Here is a 26,451-nt window from a genome sequence, read left to right as displayed (position 1 = left end):
ACTTATAATGGAGCAAGTACAATACTTGCCTTTACATTTTATAATATTTAATATTTTTAATTAAGGTTGAATACCATCGTTGATGCATTATGTCCAATAGTAACACCTAAGTCATAATTGATATCAATATTAGCATTTATTTAACAACCTTGTCTCAATGTTGTTGTGTAGTTTGTAATGTGGTATGTAACACTGTATACCTTGGAGATTTTATTTATTTTCTTAAATTTAACTGTGCAGCTTCTAGGAACCATGACTTTGAAATAATGGAATAAGCAGCTTCTCTTACCGTGACATAATGTGACTATTCAAGCCTCTACTAATACTTAAATCTTATTTCCTGTGAATATTACATTTGGAAATGGTTAAATTTGAGTATCAAGAGGCACGTCCAACATTGTGTTTCATCGGAATACATATTTATTAGATAAATATTAGGATGTCACGTCATCTAACTACATACAGATTTGCAAGACTAAAAATCACAATGTTTGTCTGACCAGTTTTCCAATATGAACTGATTGTACATAATTGAATGTACAAACACCAAGAGAGAGAAAGACAACTGCCACTTGTTGTGCCAATCACTTCAGACTGTACCTATATAGCGTTGTTTGCCAAATTGCATAAAAACTATAAATTGGACATTTTAGTATGATTTTCTTTTTTTACAAACTCTAAAGATTCCTCTCCAAGTCCTAATGAAGGGTGTGAATCATTTTGTAGCACCTTTATAAAGTACACAGGCCATAGAGAAATACACAGAATAATAACACAAAGGGAAAAAAATGTATTTTGTGTCTTGGGACCCCCCCCCCCCCCAACGCAATCGAGGGTTTACATAAAGTATTTTACATATAAATGAACAGGCGAGGTTAGCGAGGTCTGCGATTGTCAAACATGTTTCCAATTGGGATGTCTGACAGGAGGATGCAAGCTTTACAAATTCTAAATACACTATGCACACTCCCTCTGGAGAAAAATGAATACATTTCTGTTAACGGGTCTCTATTTGTCATTTACATTATGTACACACACGCGCACACACGCATGTGCATCCCCTCACAGTCACGCCCTAGCAATCCGCCCTCGTCTCTCTTTTTTTCTTTTTACTGTACATGGATTCTCTTCTCATTGGCTGGAAGTGGACAGTACAATTTGGATTCAAACATGACTGTGTAGCGAACATCCCAATGTGGCAGTGCATCGTTTTACATTGAAACGAAAAACAATACTTGACAAGTAAATCATATTTGGTTGCGTATAAAGGGACTACAAAAAAAAAAAAAAAAAACTCGGGGTAAAAACAAAGTACATTTTATACTTGAGTGACTGCATCAAACTTGTCAAGAGTATCCAAAATAATTAACTTAATCAAATTGTGGTGAAAATACACAAAATGTATGCATTTGCGTATGCGTTTAAAAGTAGCCAATTATATTTTTTTGGGGGCGGGAGAAATTTGGACCTCTAAGCTGCTTTTACACAATTTTTAGACACAATATCAACACATTACATTTAAAAACAAAAATAACAAAAATAAAAGGATGACGAGTGGGCAAAATGTACACCGACACAAACAATACAAGGCCAGAGTGCATTTGGAACAGGAAGTGGGTTTGTGAGCACAGAATGTGGATAATGTGTAGGATTGTGTGTGTGTCTGTGACACACAGTACCATGTCTAGTTGACAGTAATAGATGGGCACAGCACTGCACAGTCACTAAATATTCACAAAGGGTATATACAACAGTTGTGCGTGCACACACACAAAAAGGGGACAAATGCTGCGTTCGAATACAGTTAAAAATAGAGGAAATATCTGCTTTGGTGACAGGGGACAGAGGGGGGAAAAAAAGCACATAAAATGACAACGATGTAAAAAAAAAAAAAACAACAACGACAGATGTGTCCTAAAGCAATAAATATAGATTGGATTAACAATCAACTGGATGCATTGGCACAATTGCAACAAAAAAGAAAGATTTGGAAGAGTGAGAGATCGTAATAAATAGAACATCTGCGGAGTGGAAGAAGAACACTGCGGTGGATTTCCTCCTCGCTTGTACATATGCTGGAGGCAGGATGACCACGCATGCACACACACACGCACACACACTGCACAACTACTCGTCCTTATAACGAGGTCGTGCGCTTCATTTACCGCGTGCACTCTTGGGGGGGGGGTGGCATTGGGCTGGGGGTTCAAAGGTCGTGGCATGTGCTACCGTCTTGGAAGAACACGTTTGAAAAAGGGGACAAAAACACACACACACATATACAAGATTTGTTTTTCTCACAAAAGCCAAATCATGCTCAGATATAAAAACAAACAAACAAACAAAAAGCTTTTCCTTGTCTCCTGGCTTTTGTCATTTACAGGTGACGATAATAATAGCTGCACACTTGATAAGGTATCATAGACATGTATATCAACTATATACATATGCATGATATCGGCCTTTTTTTTTTTGTGCCCGCCAACGTGGCCGTGGATGCTGTTGGTGGAATCTTTACACAAAAAACATGTGCAGGGATGAGCGGCGTTCCCTTCCCTTTTTTTTCCGTCCCATGCAGCACAATTTCTAGAAAGACAGTGTGCACGTGTGCGCATGGGATACAGTCTCAAGTGTCAAAGTGGGAGGTGCGCGACGTGTCTGTGGACCGGACAGTCAAACACGTGCCGTGCCCCCTGTGAGGTGAGGTTGAAAAGAGGAAGTGGGGACAAGAGCTCGGTGGGAGGTTAGTTGTTCTCAAAGAGGGAGAGAAGGTCGTCGTTGCTGTTGGCCGGAAGGTCAGGAGGATCCAGGTACGAGAGGAGCTCGTCTGGGTTGGCCAGCTCGGGAAGCAGCTGTGGATGACCCCCCCCAAAAAAGAAAGGGGGTTAATTATTAGTGAAATGAGGCTTTTGCAACACAAATTAAGCGGGTGAAAAGTATGGAGATATGAGACATTGTTCGGCTGACTTTGTTGCTGGCTTAATGCTAACACGTAGCCATTGAGGGTCTAATGAATAGCATCGGTGGTGTTATGGCCATAAAGTTCCAACCTTGGTTTCATTGTACCGTAACAAAATATCCCAAACACATGTATGAATATGTGTAATCTTAAATAGCATCTTTTTAACTGTTTTTTCTTCCCCATATTAAACATTGTGTGTTCTTTGGGTGACCACACAAACACGCACACTTACATCCAGCGAAGGTTCGGGCATGTCCGCGCCATCTGACGAGGGGTTAAACGTCAGATCGGCGTGCGGGTGAGCGTTCTGGCCGGGCGGCTGAGGCTGCGGCGGCGGCGGGCGAGGCGGCTGCGACGACGACGGGCCACCGCCGGAGTGATGCAAGGGCGGCCCCGATTGGCCGCCGCCGCCGCCGCCGTGATGCAAGGAAGGCCCCGATTGGCCGCCGGAGAGGGGAGAAGCATGCAAGCCGGGCTGCATGGAGTTATGGGACGGATCGGGATGGGACATCTGCGGGAGACAGAGGGTAGCAGATGGAGAGAGGGATGTAGAGAGAGGGGAAAAGTGAAATGAGTCCCACCGTGATAATGTGAACCAGGGCCTTGAAAATGGAAGCTGCGATGAGCAGACACATACAGCTGCAACATTTTATGGCGAGCATGTGAGCGCACACGTGCTTCCTCGGCCCACAAACCAAAATCTCAGCCTCTCATTTTATTACGGCTGTGTTCGAAACGACTCCCTATTTACCATATAATGAGTTCAGCATTTTGTTGTGCTGTTCGAGTAGTAGGGAATGAGTGAACGATTTCAAACACACAGCCTCTGAGCTTCAGTTATTCTAAACGTGAATGCAAAGTCTCATTAGCGCTACTTACGGAGTCGTTCATGGCGTGGTTGAGGGGCTTGTCCTGGGACAGAAGACCGCCAGGCCCATCTGGCGGGTGGGAAAGCTGCGGGCCATGGATGAAGTCACTCATAGGTGGACCCCCTCCTCCTCCTCCGCCAGATGGGTTTCCGTGAGGGAAGTCAAAGTTGCCTTGGCTGTGGTAAGGGTTGCCTCAAGGACCAAAACAAACAGCTTTAATGACCTTGTGGCATTTCTACTGTATAATTTCAGTCGATGTGTCAGCAACCCCTCTAAAACATCACTAGATGACAGTATCGATGTGCAAACAACTTCCTCTTTCCTCTCCAATACGTGCATCTTCACGGGGGACTTAATTTTAGTTGTATTTTACAGTGGTTTACTTCTTTTTCACGCTTGTATGACAGTTAGAAATGTTAAAACTTAAACACATCGCCTGTAGAGTTAGTCAAGGTTTTCTAATTATGTCATTTCAAGCTTAGTATGAATTTATGCACTTCATATTATTCCCTATGTGAAATATTGTTTTGACACGGAAACAACTTGGAAGTTTTTGACTTTTGAAGTTCCACTGTATATTAATTGCAAATCCTCGCTGTCGGGCGGAAACCTCATATGTCCAAATATGGTCATTTGTTTCACAAACCAATACTGTTGGTCTGCCCCTGTTGTCTTGCTATTTTTACACATTATTGACCAACTTAAAGTGTTGGAATAAAAGCTTGAGTACATATCTATTAACTCGTTTGTAAGCCGTCTGAAAAGTGCTGTAAAACTCCGCCTTTTCCTCGCTCTGCTGGAGCCGTGTGGCAATATAATATAACAGCAATATTATGTTTGGTAACTCAAGCAAGATGGCGTATTCTTGATTTCCTGAAAAGTAGTGGTATTGGAGATGCGACGATATTTAGCTTTACACATTTTACATAGTTGCTCTTTCATCCTATAGACATCTATATATATGTTGCATCTGAGACTGTTGGGAAATTGGAAATACACAACTTACAGCTAATGAGGATTAGAGTTAATAATGACTTCATGCTGATACGATATAGCACGCAACAAAGTGTGTTAAATGCCGATATCTACTAGTAAAACCAATAAATATAGGTACAATCTGCATTTATGGTCATCTAGTCCATTTTCGTGGGCAACTTAGTGAAGTAGAGGTTAGAAATATCCAACTTGCCAGTGTTCTGGAATGCAGCATAAAACTCCCTCTAGTGATGCCACTTGTGGTGTTATTCATGCAAGCAGCAGGTCCTAGCACTTTTTCATTACCTGCTCCCGGGTAATCGCCTCCATTTCCACTGGCATGTTGGCCGGGGTGGTGCGGGGGATAAGGGCCGGGACCGGGTCCGGGACCGTGGCCTGCCCCTGGCCCGCTTCCAGGCCCCAGCTGGGCGATCATCTCCATCACGTTGGGCATGGTCATCTGACTGGGGCTCATGGTCTTGAAGCGCTTAGCCAGCGGTCCGTCGGGGTCCTCTTTGATATGCAGCTCAGACTTGATGGCCACCGGGCGCCAGCTACACGTCGGGTCGATAGTGACTTCCTCGAACTCTGAACTGACGATTGAATTGGAAATGGGCTAGTTAAAACCACGTACTTAACGTGACATAGCATGTTTTCACGTTCAAACTTACTTTTGGATGGCATTGAGGATCCCCCACATGTACTGATCCACTTCCAGACCTTCTAGTAAGGCTGTTTTACTGCAAGGAGGCAAACACGATATTAGACAGCTTCTTCTAATATTTACTGAATTTTCTCATCTAGTGGCCTTGGGCATTTATTCAATCAACTGTAATCTATTTGTACAACTCTACTCAGACTGGGAGAAACTAATAGTAGTTCCCTGAAAGTTAAACAACACTGTGGAGCAAACACGTCAGTCTCTATGTTAATCATTTCTAACATAATGTAAGATAATATTGATTGTGGTTGAACAATAGCGAGATGAGTTAATTACAGGTACTACCATTTTTTTTCTCTCAAGGAAAAAGGAAGGCATCTAGTTGACCAAGTTGTTTTGATAAACACCTTTACAATATGACAACATGTCGACATACTTGCATACAGGACACCGCCACGTGCCTCTCTCACAGTTTAGCTGCAGGTAAGACTCCAGGTCGAAGCACTGTGGACACCACAAAAGGCATCACGACCACTTACATTCATTTGTTTATTTCTATCAACAGTTTTTGGACATCCACAAACCTGCACATGTTTGCAGTCGTGCCCTCGCGCGGGCAGCTGGATGCGGCGGAAGGTGATAGGACACTTGAGCGACACTTTGATGCCCGTCTGCTCCACGCCGTCCTCCCCGTTGAGAGTGGTGCTGCCCGCCGAGGCGGCCACGCTGCTGAAGTTCCTTTTGACTGCAAAAGGGGACGACCATTGTGAAAAGCGTCTTCAAACGTAGTGGAAGCGTAAAGAGCAGCAGGTGTCAGGGGTAATTGAGATATTAACACACGGCGGCGTACTTTTGGTGATGCAGTGTTCCGCGGGAAGGAGCCTCTTCTTTAGAAGCCCCTGGAGGACGGAGCGCACAGATGGCCTGTGGACCAGCTGCAGCACAAACAGATGCGACTGCAAAGCAATACACGCACACAAACACACATCCATTAAACTTGAATCCTCACACCAGCTGATGTTTTTGTCCCACTAAATACGGTCTCTCCCCAGATAGCGAGCCACACTCACGCAACAACAGGCGGTGACGGTGATCTGGATGGTGTTCCTGCCCGGCTGGCACACGTGTTTCAGGTGCAAGGGCTTGTGGGAGGTCTTGTTGTCGCCACGCTCGATGGTGAGGGGCGTGGCATTGACGCTGACCTGGACCGACGCCGGCCAGTTGGTGTTCATCTGCCTGTCCTCGTGGTGGTAGCACTTGAACTGTAGCTCCAGGTCTGACCTGCGGAGGAGACGGATTTGCAATATTTACGACGTCTGACAAAGTTTTCATCAGTTTCAGCTCCATCTGCAACACATTTATCGCTCTTACAGGCACAAATCAGCACAAAAATACTATATCGGTTCTTTGGCTTTTTACAGATCAAAGTTTGTAAGACACAGCAAAGTCAAACAAAACACACAAAATGTTTTTCTTCAAGTAATGAGGCCAAAAATAAATATCCAACAAATCACATCGAGTCATACTTCAAATTAAAGGCCTTGATGAGGGCTTTACAGATATTTCACTAATATGTCAAGCGCAAACACATCAATTCATATTAAAAGAGACATATATTGCATTTTTCCCCCCACAATTTAAAACTGCTCACAGTTGTCTTACTAAAAACTCTGACATTCTTTAATCAAAACACACAAGGGATGATGACTTTCACTACATCTAACATCTACTTTAAATCACTTGGTTTTGGGGCAGTTCTGTCTCGTGCAGATGAGCCAATGCTTTTGTTACCATGACGACTGGTGGCAGCGATAGGGCGTTGAGATTAGGCGAGCGGCTACTTTTTCTCAACCAGCACAAAGTCTGAAGACAAAAGGCGAGCCCCATTCAAGATGAAGTAAAACCAGCATTTGTGTTCTCACCAAGTGGAGGCAGCACTTCATCACTAAGCCGCCAAATTATACTCGTCAATTAGTGTTAAGGATCAGCGCATGAAGCGGACACATTGCCAAACACAAATACAACAATATATACAATATATAGACAACTTAGCTAAACAACAATAATGACATTGCAATGTCACAAAGCGGTGGAATTCAGAACGGTTCACTTCCAGACATTTTTGAAAAGAGGCAGTTAACAAAAGATTTATTTTAATTTCCTACTTGATGGGTGGGCAGGCACTCTAGAAACTCAACTTTGTGGATACAAGCAATTAAATTAAAAGTCAATTTTCCATTCCCGATCTGGTTAACGTTTACCATTTAGCAGCATTTTAAAAAAAAACATGTTTATTTTGTTTTATCAGATTAAGTTACGAGGTGTTGTGCTTGTGTATGATCTTATTACATTGAGTTCTGACTTTACCATATGTTAGCAATTAAGATGCTCAACTCAGTGATTTTGTAGGTGTCTGCTCTCTCTGTTGGTTCTGTTTAACCTAACGGACTTCAGATTTTCAATCATATTGGTAAAAATCAACTGAAACGAAACACAAAAAAAGCAGGATCTCCTGTTGCTAGATGGTGTTTAGAGGGACAGCGTTACCTCCACATGAGGGTCTGGTGGACAGAGGGCCGGAGGTGGAAGACGTGGTTGCTTACGGCCAGGTTGTGCTCTAGGCGGAACGGTTCGAGCACCACGCCGTCTCTGACCGGGAACGTCAGCCGCAGCTCCTCGTTGGTAATAGCTGGGAGCCAGAAATAATAAGTCAACTTTTACTTAATATTTATTATATATTATATAGTCATAGATATTGAAAATATATGGATTAACTCCACTGAGAGAAGAAGTCAACCCCAGACAACATTTTTACATTTTGACTTTTTTTGAAAAGCGTGCATCTCCATATCTTTTTTTTTACACTACTACATTTATATTTACACATATATTTGTGTTCATATTACATAAATATAAAATATGTGCTACAGTATATATTGTTATATTTTTATCATATTTTATATTATATATTACATATTATACTATCATTCTTTTTTTAAAGGGCTGGTTGAGTTATATTGCTTTATAGTGTGATTACCCACTAATGTTAGCAAATATGGTGAACTCACATGGAGGGGGCGGAAGTGCTGTCATATTTGGTTTCATGTCAGGTGGAAACGGGGGTTTCACGTCCTGGTTTGGCGACAGGTACGGAGGAATACTACTTCCGGGCGTCATGGGCGGTGTGGGGTTTCCAGGTACTGGCGAGTGGGGGTAGTTGCTAGGCCTGGGAGGCTGTGGAAAACAAGAAAACAGACAAATATCAGTTGAAATCCATTCAGAAACTTGCCTTAATTCAGACACTAAGTCAGAACTTACCCCATTTCCTTGCCCGTATGAGTATCCGACACCCGAAAAGTTTGTGTTTTGCCCGTTAAATGGCTCTTGCTGCAAAATAAATATTGATATGTTTTATTTGAAGATCATCCTTTGCTGCCATCGACAATGGGCGGCGTCGAATCGGACCTTGTAGTACTGGCCCATGGGCATGCCAGGTGGGTACTGTCCTTGCCCCTGCTGCCCAGGCATCCTCTGCCCCGGGTAGTTGGGTGAAGGTAAGGGTCTAGAAGCGTGGGGAGTCGGGTACTGTCCCTGCTGTGGCGGGAACTGACTGTTAGGGCCATACTGACCCCCGTACCCGGCCTAGGGAAGGACATTCAAGCAATGAGTAGAAAGTGAACCCCTGTTTATCGCAAGGGATATGTTACAGACCCACCCGCAATAGGTGAAAATCCATGAAAGAGACCATATAAAAGCATTTTTTGGGGATAGTTTTACCCCTTTCACACAGTTTAATCACATTTACACTTATTAAAACACACTTTTTGAGCACATTGTAAAATGAGTTAAACACACCAAATAAATTGCAACCATAAAAGGGATATAAAAATCTGTGTGCTACATATTTGCCTGGACTGGCATGTGATGTCAGCGAGTCTGCGTGTGACTATCTGGGCGTGAGCTGTGGCCGACAGCAGCTCCTGTATCAGCGCGTTTATGTGTTTTCTTGTTTTGCCAGGGTTTAATAAAGAGTTAAAAAGTAATCTGTGACTGTGGTTCTCCCTTGCCACATGCAACCATTATAAAATAATTTATGGCTTAAAAAAATCTGTGAAATACCGAATGAAGAACCATGATGTAGCGGGGGAACACTGTATATTACTTACTACAGTTGCGGGGGTGGCAGGATGCCCAGTCATCTCGCCAGGGTACGGTCGCTTCATTCCCTGCATGGGGATGCCTTGCCGAGGTCCTCCCGGGTAGCCTTGCTGGGGCATCCGCTGGCCATGACCTCCGAAAGGTCCCATTGCAGGGGTCCGGGCTTGAGTCATGCCGATGGGAGGTCCGGTCATGTTAGGGTTGTTTATCCCTGAACCCATTGTGGAGGGATTCATCCCAACGGGGGGTCCTCGTGGGCCTGGCTGGTTCATGAACTGACTATTGTAGGCCTGAGCAGGACCCATTTGGAAGGAAGAACACATCTGGAGGAAAGAACAGAAGGCTTGAGTGTCTTGACCATTTGGATGGAGAACAGCTACTTGCATGTATGTGTTTCCACCAAGCGGGACAGTTCAGTTGGGTACACTATGGCAGGAGTTCTCAAAGTTTTTGGTTTCAGGGACCCTTCATAGGGAAAATATTTTTTTCAAAGGACCCCTCATACAGTAACTACTATGTGTAATGCCAAGTGGCATACGACATAAAAAGTAGCCTATTTTTGAGAAAGAAGGATATAAGTAATTCATCTTATGTTTTGAGAAAGAAATAATCCTTGCAATGGAATAACGTTAAAATGTATTTTGTCGTCATGAAAAGTCAGAAATAGCTTTTATTCTTGAAAAAAGACGTGCAGGGATGTCAGATTTATGCAGTGATACTGTACGTCACAATCATATCAGAGTTTATAAGTGGCCGTAAGTTATTGACACGGGTCCTCATATGTAGATATGCACTGTATATGACATAATCTTCTTCTTCTTTTCCTTTCGGCTTGTCCCGTTAGGGGTCGCCACAGCGCGTCATCCTTTTCCATGTAAGCCTATCTCCTGCATCCTCCTCTCGAATACCACTGTATATGACATGATCATTTAGTGCAAATTATTTTGCGGACCCCGTGCTATGGCTCACAGACCACAGTTTGAGAACCACTCCACTATTGTACTGAACCAAACCACCAAACTGAACCAAAGTGTACCTGTCCATACTGGTTCATCTCTTTATTCTGCGTTTCTTGTAGTGCCGCCACGGTGGCGGTTGCCGTGGCGGTTGCTGTAGCAGCGGCCGCCGCAACAGCTGCAGCAGCGGCAGCGGCGGCCGGCTGCGTAAAGTCGCCGGTTGGACGCGTGTGGGACGCCATGCCCATACCTCCAGGAGGCGGATTAGGGCCTCCAGAGTAACTGTAGGAAATGATGTGTATGAAAGTTTTGTACAAGTCAGGTCGGGAACCTTTTTCCTCAACAGGGGCCACTTCAGTCCTCTGAGGACCATCCCAAATTTATGAAAATATATGATGCAATAAAAAAAAATATTAAAGTTATACAGTGACAGAGTGAAACAAGAAAGTTATGCTCTTTTTCTTTTAAATTAAAATTAAAAAACACTACAAATTATGAACATTTGTGGTAGAAATGTTTTTGTATTTTACTAATTTAATTTCATAAATTTTTAAAAAGAGCATTTGTGAGATAAATGTTTAGATATTTTTCAAACATTTGATTAAAATATATAAGATAAAATATAGTATTAACAACTGTACTTTAGATATTTTTGGAATCCTCAAAATTTATTTGATTAAAAAAATAAATGAGCATTTATATATATATATATTCATATTTTAATTGAATAAAGAAATCTATAAAAATACAATTAAAAAGAATTCCAGGCACTTGTTGATCAAAGGTTTCTTGACTATTTAATAATGAGTTTTATACAATTAAATACACATAAAAAAAACAAAATTTATTTATTTAAATAAAAAATATACCTGTTTTATTAAAAACAAATTACAGGCATTTGTGGGTCAAATGATTTGGATTTCTTATATTCTAACCAAATTAAATGTAATTAACTTTTTAAAGCTCATTTATGAGGTCAATATTCATCCATCCATCCATTTTCTGAGCCACTTCTCCTCACTAGGGTCGCGGACGCGCTGGAGCCTATCCCAGCTATCATCGGGCAGGAGGCGGGGTACACCCTGAACTGGTTGCCAGCCAATCGCAGGGCACATACAAACAAACAACCATTCGCACTCACATTCACACCTACGGGCAATTTAGAGTCTCCAATTTATGCATGTTTTTGGGATGTGGGAGGAAACCGGAGTGCCCGGCGAAAACCCACGCAGGCACGGGGAGAACATTTAAACTCCACACAGGCAGGGTCGGGGATTGAACTCGGGTCCTCAGAACTGTGAGGCTGACACTCTAACCAGTCGGCCACCGTGCCGCCGGTAAATATTCACTCAGGAAATGAGTATTTTTTTTGCATGGGAATCAAATGCTCCCGCGGGCCCTCCTATAAAGAGGATGGGAACAAGGCTCTTTCTTACCTGCTGCTGTAACCTCCGGGGCCTCCGGGGTATCCAGGCCTGCTGTACATCCCCTGCTGCATGTACTGCTGGTTGGAGCCTCCTTTGCTGGGGAACTGCTGCTGCTGGGCACTGAACTGGGGAGAGTTGAGCCCCGGTGCGCTGGCTGACATTCCCGACGCCATGGGGTTACCCCCGTGATTATTGCTGTTGGCCATCGGGTTCCCTAGAACCTGGATTGAATCGGAAGGAAAACGTGTTTGTTTAATTAAAGCAGACAGAAGAACAGATGCGAATATGTTGGGGACCAACCTGGCTCTGTGATGTATTGGTGACGCCCCACACTGTTGTAACCACAGACAATGACCCAGGAGGCTGGTTAGTGTTTTGTTGCCAGGGGACAGAGTCATAGGGAAAGGAGCCATCGCTGGAGAATAGATGATAACACAAACCCAATGTTACTCTGCCCTTTTAACACACACAAAAGACACACGCACAGGAAGTAGCCAATAGAGAGTCGGTATGACGAACACATCAACCCAAAAAGGGAACCGTTTTGGACGAGGTGTCAAAAGTGTTGGGCAATGAAAAGTTCCCTTTCATACTATTGCCTGTGCGCGACAGTATGTGCTGATGAGCAAACACCTCCTTTTAAAATGAAAAACGTCAACATGTCGACTTGTTGATAAAGGCCTCAGATTTGTCCCGATGGCTCGGAATACAAAGCATTTTCCGTCCAAAACAATCCGAGCACCGGGCTCCACACCATAAACATCCAGATGGAGAGAGGCAAGTGGCCAAGTGCAAGGGTGCAGGAGAAGCCGCTATTTTTGGACAGGAGCTTGTTTTCTCTCCGAGGTTAGAGCTCGGAATGAATGACACGTTCAATATTTCCTCCAACGGGAACAACATTACACCAAAGATCCTCCTTAGACCCCAAACAGGACTCTTGGCTAACTGTGGCTGCCTTTCTTTTCTTTATGTATGTTTTACTTAAACCCTCCTGTTTGATTGAGTGTCATGAGCACACAATGTTCTCTAAAAACATTACTTAAGTCTTCCCTGCTGGTCCCCACTCATCCCCAGCTCCTTAAATCTGCTCAGCACCCCTCAAAGTAAATCTGCCTGCATTCCAAAAAATGCAAATCCTGTGTGTCCTTGAAGACTACATAAGCACTGACTTCAATAGAATAGTTTAATGAAGTCCTTCCTGGAAGACACCACAATGAAGTTAAGTCAACTTTTAGAATTTAATCAAATTTGTGAGAATAATTCACATAAAATGCTGGAAAAAATATGAAAGTGCAATGTTGTGAAACCAACATTTGGCCACTAAACATTGTTTTAAAGGTTTCGTTAGAGGTTGTCATTTTGGAGTACAATACTATCACGAGCTGTGGTAAAAAAAACTAGCAGAGATAAACACTTGCTTTGAAAAAACAGATGACGAAAATAGCAGAATAAGGCATGTTTCAATATATACTTTGCACGGAAAATTTGAATTGTTCAAAAGGCACATATGGAAAAAAATACTTTTTTAATGGCTTGTATGTAAAGAGTTGGCTCACTGGAGTGTCTGCTCATTCATCAAGTGTGAAATTATACAACCAAGTAAATCTTTTGAATTTCTCAACCCATGACATGCATGACCAGCTAGGCTGGGTGAAGATCCAGAGCCACTCTCAAGTGATGGTTGGAGTCCGGCTGCTGGACTAGAGAAGCCAAACGGGAAGCAGAGCTGCATTGAGTTTTGTTGGATGCACAGATTAGCATTAGGTAACAGTATTAGTTTCTGACAAGCCACACATATGTACTGTACTTGACTGCTCAGGGAAGTTGTCAACGTGGTGGAAGTGGTGGGTTTTTATGTCTGGAGATGTCCCTGTGCTACATACACACAGTGTAGTGTACGAAGTGATGCCTACAGGATTAAAAACACCTTTATTGTATTTACAAGCGCCCACTCCAAATTGATAAAAAAAAAGATACTATGCATCATTGAGATCATTTACTGTGCAGATCTGAAAACTCAGCACTCTATGATGCAAAAAAAAGTGCATACAAACAATATTGGTGAAATAAATATTCACTACACTACATTAATCTACTTTTGACCTTAAAGGCTCCTCCTCCTGCCTGATGATTGAAGTAACAAACTGATTCATTGTTGGTTTACCTGTCGCAACTACATTTCACGATAGCTTAGCGATTAGCATGGCTTCCTGTTAACTATTCATTGTCCTCCTTTATTGAAAATAATATTTGTCAGAATTTCCCGCCATGGCAGCGAGTATTAGTGAGTAGTGACTAAAGACTTCTTTATACTCGAGCGGGCGTAGTTTGCCTTTATACTTGAGCGCAACCCACGCGCACAGTTTGGAAATTGTACTGCAGTTCACCTCAAAGTCGGGGGTGTCGCTACGACTGCTATTGGGTAGGAACCACAGGGTGGAGTTTCCTCTGCATTTTTTTGTCCATTTCCGGTAGCCGTTTTGACTTTCCTTTCCGTAACAAGGAACAAAGCAACAACAATGGCGACCGTGGAACAGAGTCTGCTAGAACAAATGGACCTCGATGACCAGATGATACATTTAATTATGCTGCAAAATCGATCGAGAAGGCGGCGTCTTAGCTGCTATGTGGAACCGTGAGGAACGCTGATTACATCATCACAGCATGTGACTAAAACGGACCAACCATGTGAGATGGTCTCCACGGCATTCGACGCGCAGCAACAATTTTTGCCGTGGGCGCGTCAAGCTACGCAGAAAGGCCACGCGGGCCAATTCGTCAGTCACGTGACGCAATGCGGACGTTGCCGGCCACGCAACCGCGGGAATATAAAGAAGCCTTTAGAAGAGTGTCTCTTCACCATGGAAGGAAAGTATTTAGCGGCGCTAGCTATCCAGCAGCAGCTCGTATATAGCGGCTGCGGCGCAAGATAGCGTCGCACCAAGCATACCCAGGGTAGTTCCCGAGTAGCGGGGAAAGCAAGGAGGATGGGGGACTATTCGACATGGACACACCGTTGGTTTAATGAAACAGTGCCGGCAGCTTCTCCAGCTCTGTGGTCAGACGTGCTCGAAGACATTTTTACACTGAAGCAGATACAAAAATGCCATCCACAACGGTATTGCCATTAGTCGAGTCCAAATCTATGCAGTCAGCCAAATTTATAACCTGTACCGCATATGCTGCATACACCAGGCTCCTCTAGGCACAATCACAATAATACACATTTTTCAATTTAAAAACTAAATAAATAAATCAAAAAGTGAGCATTAATGATCTTTGTAAAGGCGCCTTTTGAATGTCATTGGACTGTGCAGGTTGTTTATTTTTTTGGGTGCCAGCTTCGGGTCTAAAAGGACGCGTCTGCCCACTGACCTGTGCGTGAGGCCGGTCTTCATGCTGTTCATGCTGGGCTGCATGGGCACTTTTCCCTGCGATTCGTTCTGCCTGTTCTTCTGGTGACGCAGCAGGAGCAGACGACCCAGCTCCTCGCACCACGACGACAGCAGGGCTGCGAGGACGACAACACAAACACACAGACGCGCACAACATATGCGTTAAGACTTCCAGAATGCACTCTGGGAGCATGGGTTTAAGTTTATTCCTACATGATGTCTTCTTTTAACTTGTCATCTTGCTCAAGCCTCTAGAGGGCGGCCTGACTTAATATAGACTACTGTTCTGAATTATTATGCCACCATTAGATTTCAATGCTTTAATGACCTTATATAACTACATAGAATGTCACTCAGTAGAGCCCAGAAACTCCTGCAAGGTAAACCCTCGGTTTGTTCACTAGCAGGTTACTTTTTTTGTTTGTTCACAAACAGCTGGGTGATGCCAATATGATTCAGGGGTTGGACTTTTTTTTATTGATTGCATAGTGACTCAAATTGTAAAACCAAATCCTGTGATCTGACTCTTTCAATTTATTGACTTCTTCCTTGACTCATGTGCTACCCCTTAAAACGTTTCATAGAATTCGTCCAGACATGATAGTTTTTTTTACATTTTAAAAGTAGACTAAATAAACAAATTCTACTTTTTAAAACATATAATACAAATGGAAAAAACACGATACAAGCCAATTTTGGGACCTGCATCTTTATCTAGATCCTCACCAAAATTGAATCTTCTTCCTTGTCTCATGTGCCACCCACCCCTCTACAAATTTCAGAGAAGTCGGCCCAAAATAGATAAAAATAAAAAGATATATAATGCATAAATTATAAATACAAAATTGTTCAAATGTATACTCAATGAAACATCTAGAAATAATACATTAACATGTTTAAAAAATTATACTGATAATAAAAGTGCCTTTCTAAATAAAACATATATTATTTTAAATTCAATAATTGAATACTAACACACACATATATATATATATACATACATATATGTGTATGTATATATATATATATATATATATACATAGATCTATATGTGTATATATATATATATATGTGTATATTATATATATATATATATACACACACTAAAAATTTATAAATAAATCTCTATACAATTTTGTTTTTTTAATATTATTTCAAGTGGTCATCAATGTCATATTTGATTTATTTAATTCATTATTTCTTTTATGCCATGAGTGATTTAATATATTTTTAGTGTCATCGTCTTGTCATTCTGAAGCTCAGTTACTGATCGCAGAAAGTGGTGCAGTCCAACATTGTGTTTAAAAAAAGCAAATGTGCAAATCAAGCGAGCAACAACCAAATCACAACAAGAAAGGAAGGACAGAAAGAAAGAGCGTTCTTTGTCCCTGTGGGTGGAGAGCGCCAAGCCTCCTCGTTTAGGAGGAATTATTCCACCCTGCTATTACGCGGAGCTTATCTCTCCACTAAATCACCACCTCCACACTCGGGCCGCTGAGTCTTCAAGCTGTTAACCCGCCATTTCGACTTAAACATCAGCTGCGAGCCATCACTGCTGTCGCTCTTGTTGAGAAGAGAGCGGCGGTGACTCATCACTTTTGCGAGTGTCCGCATACGACGAAGGCCGGGAGTCATTCATAAAGGAGCGAGGGGTCCGCTGTGGGGCAACATGCATATTTAATGAGGGGTGAGCACAGCGCGTGGCCTTGTCTTCACCTCACAGTCGCTGGTGTTAAAAGTCCCGCCAACACCACTGCCTCAAATGGTGACATTTACACCTGCATTCCAACAAAGAGATTTTGGCTTGGGTATCAGGTGGCACTATTTTCAAAATCAAACTACAAGTCATGATCATACAAATAAAAATGAAATATGTGAAATAAGTTCCATTCATCCATTCTTCTTTAGTGTTTTTCCTGTTAACGGTCGAGCCTATCCAAACCACCAGTCAATTGCAGGGCATACAGAGACAAACGACCATGCATTTACATTCACAGAAAATTTAGAGTTCAAAGAACCTCGAGTCGAGATTTGAACTCAGAACTTCTCAATGTTGTGAGGCAGCCGGGCAAACCACTATTTTACTGTGCTGCTAATTTGAAAACATGACTAAAATTATTTTTTGTTAAAATTTGAGGAGGTATTTTGTTTGAGAAATAACTAGGGGGCTCTTCAGATTCTGGTCTTTGCTGAGGAACTTTCCTTTCCTATCTTATCTAAGCAAGATGACACACAGGTACTTGGAGGAAAGGTTGTTTTAATTCTAAAAATGTTTGGGAAAAGTGCCAAAATGCAACATTTAGTCCAACTTTAGCATACGTTACTCCTGAACAAACTTTACTAAAGGATGCTACCCATAATCCTTAACAGCAGTAACATCTAAAGTAATGGGCCAAAGTTTACTGACTCAACACAAAGAACCTCAAAAGTACGGAAGCAAAGGAAAAGACCTCTGTAGAAGAAGCATCGACTCTTAAGTTAATGCTTTGCAACAAAACAATAACATACAATGTTAATAGCATAGTAATTTTCCTCGCCCATAATTTACACTCAAAAAAAATAAAATGCCAACTTCACTTTTAAGAAAGACTACTGGGGGCAGTCAATTTACACAACAAAAGATTTAGCCTCTTAAGTGATTCTCACTTTTAACAACAACCTGATTGAAATAACTACGACACGCACAGAAGAATCAAAGGATCTTTTCGAGTGATTTTTGTCGTCCATCTTCTGTCGTATGTTCTTTCCTTGACCCAATGACATTTCCCACAAAGGTTATGGAAAGGTGGAATAAAGGTTAGGAGATTTGACTTTCCGAAGTGGCCCTAGCTCTTGTGCCACGTACCACTTTGCAGATCGGGTAGGGACATTGTTATTTGAGTCAATCATCTGGCCATTCTTGTGGCAAACCGTGTTACTGATCAGACAGAGTTCAAGCCAACTTTATATTAAAAACAAAAGAAAAACAACTAAAGTGAGCAACAAAGCGCCATGAACTACCTTCCCTACAGATCAGGTAGCGCCGCAGATCAGGTTGTGACATCAGGGTCAAGCAGCAGTACTGGGTTTAATAAGTGACATGTAGCCCATCCCATGACCACAAGAACAGTGACTGAACATTAATGCCATTACAGTCAGACTGTACAGGAAGGTAGCTCTTAAACAGAAGCTTTAGAGGAGCAGAAGACTACATGTCGACTGAGGAAATTGTTTATTTTAAATAGCTTTAAAAAAATAAAAAAATCCATGAATAGAAATCCCTGATGGTTACAAATTCTCAGCCAGAACCAGTTGTGACTGATACTAAAAAATGCAAGATGACAACCTCCACAGTGCTTCGCCTTCGCTTATAAAAAGCTTAGCAGAGTAAATGAGAGTAAGAAAAGGGAGAAGCATTGTGTAATGAGGGAAAGATGGCATGGTGATGCATGTGTAAATATCATTTTCTGAGGCCGATTTACGATCAAGTACAAGAGTAAATGCTGGCTCGGTGTAAGTAAATAGAGCAACAGGAGAGATCTGGGAATAGACTGTCTTGTCACGCAGCGAGGCTTGAATTTCAGGATGTTTCTCTTCCACCTTCAGTCCGGACTCACCCAATCGGCGCACACCTTCGGGATCGAATGGCAACTGCGGCGAAAAACGTGTTTTTTGATCACGTGTCGACAAGCCTCCGGCATGTGGCGAGCTGCAGTATGTCATATTACAAGTTGGTGTAAAATACCGATTATACAATGTCATGAATGTCGCATAAACATTGGCTCAACTTGACAATGTAATTTTCTTCTCTGCAGTCCTGGTTTACGTCACAGAGGAAATGCCTTTGCACAAACAAAACAGGAAGCACTTATCTCTGGTTAGGAATCGGTGGCTTTTCCTCAAGTTAGCGCAGTCCAGTGATGCATTCCATCACGTGACAACGCATTCAAGACTGATTTGCTTCAACATGAGGAACACAGCAGGAAAGTTAATGGAGGTTTGGGGCTCCAAGGCCTTTATAACTAATACAAATCTGTGTTTTAATGACAATAAATCCCCAGAAGTGATGACTGAGCTCTGTACAACTTCCTTCTAGATTTGATTTGCTACTTTAATTAGCACACATGTAATTTAAGGGCACAAAGGTGCAGGTAAAATATCAAATCTGCCACATAAGATCCATATGGTAAAAGATGGGACAAAATGCTTCTTTAGTTTGAGCCACCTGAGAGTTGTATTTAGTCAGGGTGCCATAAGGGCACACACAAATGGAATAAAATTCACAAAGGGGAATGGAGAAAATTATATTCAAGGTGATTGGCTCGTATTTATGTTTCTCCTTTCCCATAACCACACTACTTCCTTGATCTCCTTTTGCACGTAATGCCATCAATAATTTCTGGTTAAATTTGAATACAAAACTATTTACAATTTGTATTACATATTTTCAAATATTAGATTTCTATATATTACATTTATTACAGTATATTACGTCTTTACCTCAACATTTTGTTATAGAGATTCATTTTATGTATCACAAAAATGTTTGCTTAAAAATTGTGTAATCAAGTTTTTAAATGATTTTTATTAGTATTTTTTTATTTTCTATTTTTTTATTTTGTTAATTTTAAATGCAATCATCATATTCCTGTGCCACCTGTTGTTCTGGCATGCACTGGACTACCTGCAAATATATCTTGTAAGTGCTAATGGTACAGTTAATTTGCTTCAAAATATCTTTTTTGAAAAAAAAAAATGTCTGTCATGTGGACAAATAATTATTGTAACTTGAAATGTCAAAACAGAATGGAAAAAACAGACCGGGACATTACAGAAACTGGGCTGCACAGAAACCTGAATCTAAGTACGAGAGAGTTAATCCGTCTCAGTACATTAGCTTCATACACTGACGGTATGCACGTACAGTATGCACCACTCTTATCGTCAGTACAGCAGCGCCTGTGCTCGCACCTTGACTCCATTTACACTATATTCCACCGCGCTCGTGATAAGCTTTGATAACAAAAACACGTACAAGTGCATGCGGCTCTATTGTATTTGAGCTGATAAACACAGACAAAAGAGCAAAAAGACTACATGGAAAATGTGCAGCAACAAACAAAGCAGCCCTGAGAGACAATGTGTGGGATGATTAAAAGAAACATCCGTGAAAACACTGGCAGGTAAATCTACGCCATGTGGGCGCTAAATATTATGCAAAATGGAGGGATAATAAAAATCCCCTGGATGAGGTTGGGGGAGTCATGCTTTTTGCGGGAATGTGATGAAAGCTATTTAAGCAGTGATGCCCCCGCCCTCATCCTGCCCCGCCTCCTCTCTGTTCAGCCATCAAATTGAACAGCTGGCAGAAACCAGGCTTGGAATGAAATGACTGACACCTTTAAAAGATTTGTAAAGATATGCAGTCTCCCCCAAAAAATGCATTTTATTGCATTGGTAGGACCTTTGAAGAGAATTTTATCTGTGACCTCTGGGAGGACAACAGACATGAGCGCAAACGGGGGGAAGAGGATGGATGAGGGATGCTAGACAGAGAACAGGTGGCGATGGAGGAAGTGGGTGGATCCCCTCCCCACCAGGATACTGTATGTATGTTTATGTCACAAGGCAAGAGATGCTGCAGCCAGGAAGAGAAAGTAGCTCTACCTGAGTCAGTCTGACATCTCCTGCAGGTGCTGGTTTCTGTGGGGTTCAAATTGCACATTTTTAAACGGGGCAAAGGGACACAAATCAGCATGAACACCAAACATTATACAACGCTTCGCAGTATAGGGTCGACATCAGAGCGTTTTGATGCTCCTGACATGGCGTTTTACCACTGCACAGTATTGCTAAGCTCTACTCGCCTTGGTTTGGGGCAGTGGGTTTTCCCCTTCAAAGTAATACTGTGTGAAACTGCAAAAAAACAAGCTTCTTTGATCGCATCAGTCAGAACAAACAACAACAATGGATAAGATTGGGGTCTTCTGTCTTTACTTCTTGCTCAAGAAGACGTGACAAAGTTTATTCAAGAGGAGAGTGAGGGGAGCAAGAAAACACACCACTGCAGCAAAGTGGAGACTACGGAGTTTTATACTGGAGTGTCCAAGGCTGAGGCACAACAGCTAAGCTAACATTAGCATGTGTGTTTATTGTTGACATTTCTAGCAGTAAATGCCATGCATATGCAATGTTCCATTTGGTAAATAGACACATTTTATGCAAGAAGAGACTGTGGGCATAAAAAAAAAACAGGCTGCTGCAGCTTGGTAGAGACTGTGGAGTATAATACTGCAAGGCTCTCAGCTAACCACAGCAACGGGCTAAGGTAACATTCGCGTTAAGTGTTTACATTTACTATTTCTCGCAGGATATGCTATGTTTCATGGAGTAAGGTTATTCATTTTATTTCAGAAGAGACTGCAGGCAGCAAAAAAAATGGGCTGCTCTTGCAAAGTGGAGACTGTGGCATGTAATACTAATAAAAATGTTTTATTCAATTCCGATGTTTTTGCCCAATGTGACATGTATCAGTCTTGAGGCCTCTTTCATATAAGGATACAAATCGGATATGTATCCAACTCGTGTGCAATATGGATGCTCACGGGGCGCGCATCCTACCTACACGACATCAAATTGTGACAAACGTCACAATTGTTCGATAAAATAGACACGCCACAAAATGGCAACGGTGGGACGAAGCAGTAGAAAACAGTCACTGGCGAAAAAGAAGATGCTTTAGAACCGATAAATATAAGAAAATGTTGGCTTCGGTTGCACAAAATCTTTGAAAACATTGCCTAAGGAACGGCAACATGATAAGCTAACAAATAAGTGTTTTTGTATCTGGACTAATTATTATAGAGAAGACTTAGGGCAGCAGGAAAACAGACCACTGCAGCAAAGGGGAGACTGTGGAGTCCAGTATAGATACTGCAGCATCCACAGCTGATCACGGCAACATAATAAGCTAACATTGCTATTTCTCGGTGTTCTCAAACAATGATCTAACAATGATGAATCTGATCGACCAATCAGCGAGCAGCATTGGTTTAGTCATGGTATCCACTGACTGGATCCTAAAAATACGGCAATACTATCTTGTCAATGTTGACAATGGAAAAGTATGGAGAAAAGTGGGATTTACAATACTTTAGAATTGATTTCGCGATTGTAAATATTTACCTAGCCTACAAGCGATCTACTTACTGACTTGCGTCACATGCTTTGGATGTCAAGAATTACAGAAGGAAGCCTGGGAGTCACAACATTTAAGGCAAACAACCACTCGCACTCACGGACAATTTAGAGTTTTCAATGAACCTAACGTATGTTTCTAGGATGTATATACTTAAGCAAGGGGACAACGTGCAAACTACACAGCTGAAATTCAAACCTGAAACTCAGAACAGTGAGGCTGATGTAGTAACCACTACTGCACTGTGCTGCCTCCCATGAATACATTTGACTCAAAAGCAGATAATATGATTCTCGTGGACAAAAATAGCAAGCAAAGAGGTCTGTATGTCAAGCAAGTAAACACCAAGACAGGCTGGTAGAGAAAAGCACCTCACATGGAGAGTGAACGAGAAGCTCTTATCATCTGTGAACAGCTCCCCCCACAGTAAATATCACATGGCTAATTATAAGCAGTCATGCTACTTATCTCCATGACCAGCACACGCTTGTTCCTTCAAGGAAATCACAAGGGGACAGAAAAAAAGTGCAATTACATAAGGCCGTGATTAAAATGCGATGACATTCCACCGCTATTACAGTGAAGACAGGAGAGGATGAGCTGAATTGATGATGCATTATAGCCCGAGGCACTGAGAGTTCCACCCTCACAGCTATCAATACTTGACATTGGTCTGTCCTGACAGAAATCACAATCTCAATCCGCACATCGTCACACTGAGCTCCTATTCCTTTAAGTGGGAGGATGGCGCCGAGGACGGCGGGCGAGGCGATGATTCACGGGTAAAAGCCGCTGCGAAAACAATGGCCACCGCGCAGTTCGCCGTCAAAATGTCACAAGTGAGTCAGGAGGTCACTCGAAGTGTCTCCAAACAGGAAGTGCTGCAAGTCATCCCGCACTCAGCTGGAAGTGGTGCAGTGTAATAGTTTCCAACATGGTCCAGTGCAAGATTGTGTTATTGTTCGCTGATGAATTTGTCCGCTTTAAGGTTAAATTGGGATTGAATGGCCCGCGGGAGCTTTTATTGTCCGAGCGCCCTTTCATGCTCTTCGCCTTTAAGAGAGATGCATGTTACAATAATTATGACATCACTCCCATTAGGCCTACACGATATAATAACAAAATATAAAACAACATTTTGGGGCAAGCAAATAGGTGTATGTTCTCAACAATGGCAAGAACAATCCCCATAACACATGCCAAAGCAACAGGTGGTTCTACAAGAATATAGCTTGAAGACTACTTCAGCCTTTCACAAGCCAGAAGAAAGTCATGTCCAGAAAAAGTACAATAATGACAAATTTTAAAACGAGGGAATTAACAGTGTAAACTGTGTATAGGGTTTGAATACAGAGAAATACTGTTGCACCTTAAATTGTTCTTATTGCTTATAACTATTCACACAAAGCAGTCACTATTTATTTAAAAATGGCTATCTACATTACAAAAAAGAATAATGAAAAAACGGTAAAGCAATCAAATAATAATATCATAAAAAGGGGAGACAAACACCATGCATCCTAAATTGTTTGCCAGTGGATATGTACCATAAAAGACTATTGGTTTCAGTTATTGTGTTTTTGGAAGGAGGGGGTTGGTTACTTCCTTTACTGTCCTATCTAGTGGATAAAATGCATGCTCTATAGCAGTTTTTTTTTTTTTGTTTTTTTTTGCATTTTACACTAAGTACCACCTCAAAAAATACTTGATTCGCCAAGTACCACCGGTAAATGCAAATATATTTAATAAACTGAACTGTACTTAACAAATGTTCTGTACTGGATTAAACAAAAAGTCAAAGCCAATATGCAGAGTTTGAACATTTCATTCAGTGATTATATCATGTACCAATACAGGGAGCCTGTGTACAACTAGCAGTATTCGTATCGCACTTTGAGAATCACTGCTCTATAGAGTTCAAGTCTGGAAATTGACACTTTGTTCTGCTACTGAAAGTGACCTACTGAATATTTCGCAAATAAATGTAATTTACAAGTCCAATCGAATGTCATACAAAAGAGACAGGTCCAAAGGAAAACCCATTAACACAGTTTGAATGTGGACAGAAGGCCAAAAACCTTAACTACTTGGTTGTAGAGATTAACCACCGCGTAGTCATAATGCATGTTCTATTGGGTTTAAATCTGCTCTATTAGGGTTAACTCTAGAGATTGACACATTCTTCTGCTTTTAAATATGTAAGTTCTGCCCAACAATAAGATAATTGGTAAGGTAATTGTTAACTATCCTTTTGAATGACAACATTTAACTGTGATCTAGCACACAAAATAATCTCTGAGTCAATGAGATTATTAAAAATGAATATTTTACTGAGAGTCACACACACTTTCTACATTCTTTATGTTGCCAGGATAAGCAGTTCAGAAAATGGATGGATGGATGGATGGACAATGTTCTTCTAATCTGTGAAAATAACAGCCTGAAGTTGTCCAAAACATGGAATGGATGGCCCATTTTGACCAACCATAACCAAAAGTCCAATCCATCACATGATCCTCGGAGCTGAAAAATAAGCCTCGACCAGCAAGCTATGCTGAACGTGTGCTCGTACAGCACATAGAGAGAAGTATGACCCGTGAGGCGGCATGTAGGTCAACCTGTGGTCAGCTGATCCGTCTTGATCCCGCTCTTTTCGCTTAGTCGTAGTAATGGCACACAGTTGTGGACTCATTTGTAAGCATGCCAAGCACAGCTTAAATGCACCACATTTCCACACTGAGCCTAATGCGTAGGCAAGCTAATGGAGAAAAAGACAGGTGTGATGACAGTGAATCTAACGGCAGCAAATCTAAATAAGCTGCTCAGCCGGCCTCTGTTCACCTCAGATCCTGGTCCATGCACTCATGCACAAAAAGGCACACTTAACTTACCCCGCGCTGAACGCAACCCCTGCACACGTCATCCAATTCAGGTCACCGTGCAAAGTGTCTCCTGTTGAAACTCTCTGAGCTTTGGCCGCTTCCTGCACGTTATCGCTCTCTTTTATGACCCCCCCCCCTCGCCCCCCACTCCCCTCCTTACATTTTCATTTTTTCTCACTCTCTCCTCCTGCTCTCTGATCTGTCTGTTTCCCCGTGTCCGGCGTCTGCACAATGCACATCAATTATTCAGAGGCAGTCTCCCGGTTCCTCCCGGCTTATCCAATCAGAGCAGGGGGCTCTGCGCTAATGGGCTCCTGCTGTACCTGCTACCGGCTTCGGAGCGCTGGAGACAGCCCGGAGGTGGAGAGGGGGTGGGTGGCTTGTAAGGATAGACCGGTGAGGAGGGGGCAGAGGGGTGTAGAAGAGAAAGGATGAGAGTCACAGATAAAGACAGAAAGCAGGAGCAAAGTGAAGGGGAGATAGCGAGCACGAGATATTACGGCGCTTCTCACCCTTCTGTCTTGAGGTGATGTAATGGATGCCTCAGAGAAAAGCACCTGCATAAATACATCATCTGACATCTGCATCCCACTTGAAGCAATGGGCGGAGCTTATCGTGTAGATCAATCAAGACACCGGCGACTTGTCGGGTTGCACACTGCAGATTCGGATCTAACAGTGTCATCGTGACGCCATCTCACGATTAATACGACACATCAGAGATTAGAGCAAAAACATCAAGTTGAGGGTGAATCCGAGTTCAGCCTCGCCCGCCCCAAACGTCAACCCGACGTAGCGATGACTTGGCCCCAGATGAATGAAGGGGGAAAAGCCGAACCTGTCACCACTCTCAGGTCTCAGCCTAATGTAGGGAAGCTGGCCTTAGACAGTCAGAGTGTGTGACACTCGGTCATTGATATCCAACGCAGACTTGAAACAAGGGCAGCATTGTTAGAACGCAGTTTTACTTGAAGAGGGTGTGCCGAAAG

At 42.2% G+C, this 26,451-nt stretch overlaps 1 protein-coding gene across 5 annotated transcripts in view; it reads right to left on the bottom strand.

Moving 5' to 3' along the window:
* Window positions 1–170: 170 nt before the first annotated feature.
* zmiz1a (zinc finger, MIZ-type containing 1a) overlaps window positions 171–26,451 on the bottom strand; it is a 179,927-nt gene continuing 153,646 nt past the window's right edge. For 2 of the 5 annotated variants that reach the window (XM_061690046.1, XM_061690044.1), the window contains 18 exons: window positions 15,384–15,519; window positions 12,309–12,423; window positions 12,018–12,229; window positions 10,662–10,863; window positions 9,634–9,948; window positions 8,933–9,109; window positions 8,786–8,854; window positions 8,536–8,701; window positions 8,015–8,156; window positions 6,538–6,748; window positions 6,318–6,423; window positions 6,052–6,212; window positions 5,904–5,971; window positions 5,478–5,546; window positions 5,113–5,399; window positions 3,842–4,023; window positions 3,195–3,473; window positions 172–2,852 (listed from right to left, as the gene is read on the bottom strand). In XM_061690046.1, the coding sequence (XP_061546030.1) occupies window positions 2,745–2,852; window positions 3,195–3,473; window positions 3,842–4,023; window positions 5,113–5,399; window positions 5,478–5,546; window positions 5,904–5,971; window positions 6,052–6,212; window positions 6,318–6,423; window positions 6,538–6,748; window positions 8,015–8,156; window positions 8,536–8,701; window positions 8,786–8,854; window positions 8,933–9,109; window positions 9,634–9,948; window positions 10,662–10,863; window positions 12,018–12,229; window positions 12,309–12,423; window positions 15,384–15,519 (3,005 nt within the window). In that variant the 3' untranslated portion in view covers window positions 172–2,744. Of the gene's footprint in view, window positions 2,853–3,194; window positions 3,474–3,841; window positions 4,024–5,112; window positions 5,400–5,477; window positions 5,547–5,903; window positions 5,972–6,051; window positions 6,213–6,317; window positions 6,424–6,537; window positions 6,749–8,014; window positions 8,157–8,535; window positions 8,702–8,785; window positions 8,855–8,932; window positions 9,110–9,633; window positions 9,949–10,661; window positions 10,864–12,017; window positions 12,230–12,308; window positions 12,424–15,383; window positions 15,520–21,049; window positions 21,086–25,471; window positions 25,574–26,451 lie in introns of those variants that run through there. The other 3 variants (XM_061690043.1, XM_061690045.1, XM_061690048.1) reach the window with 3 other exon arrangements.

Source organism: Phycodurus eques, chromosome 11 (assembly GCF_024500275.1).
Source record: "Phycodurus eques isolate BA_2022a chromosome 11, UOR_Pequ_1.1, whole genome shotgun sequence".
NCBI lineage: Eukaryota > Metazoa > Chordata > Actinopteri > Syngnathiformes > Syngnathidae > Phycodurus > Phycodurus eques.
Note: the sequence above shows the minus strand (reverse complement) of the source record. Positions and strands in the feature narration are given on the sequence as shown.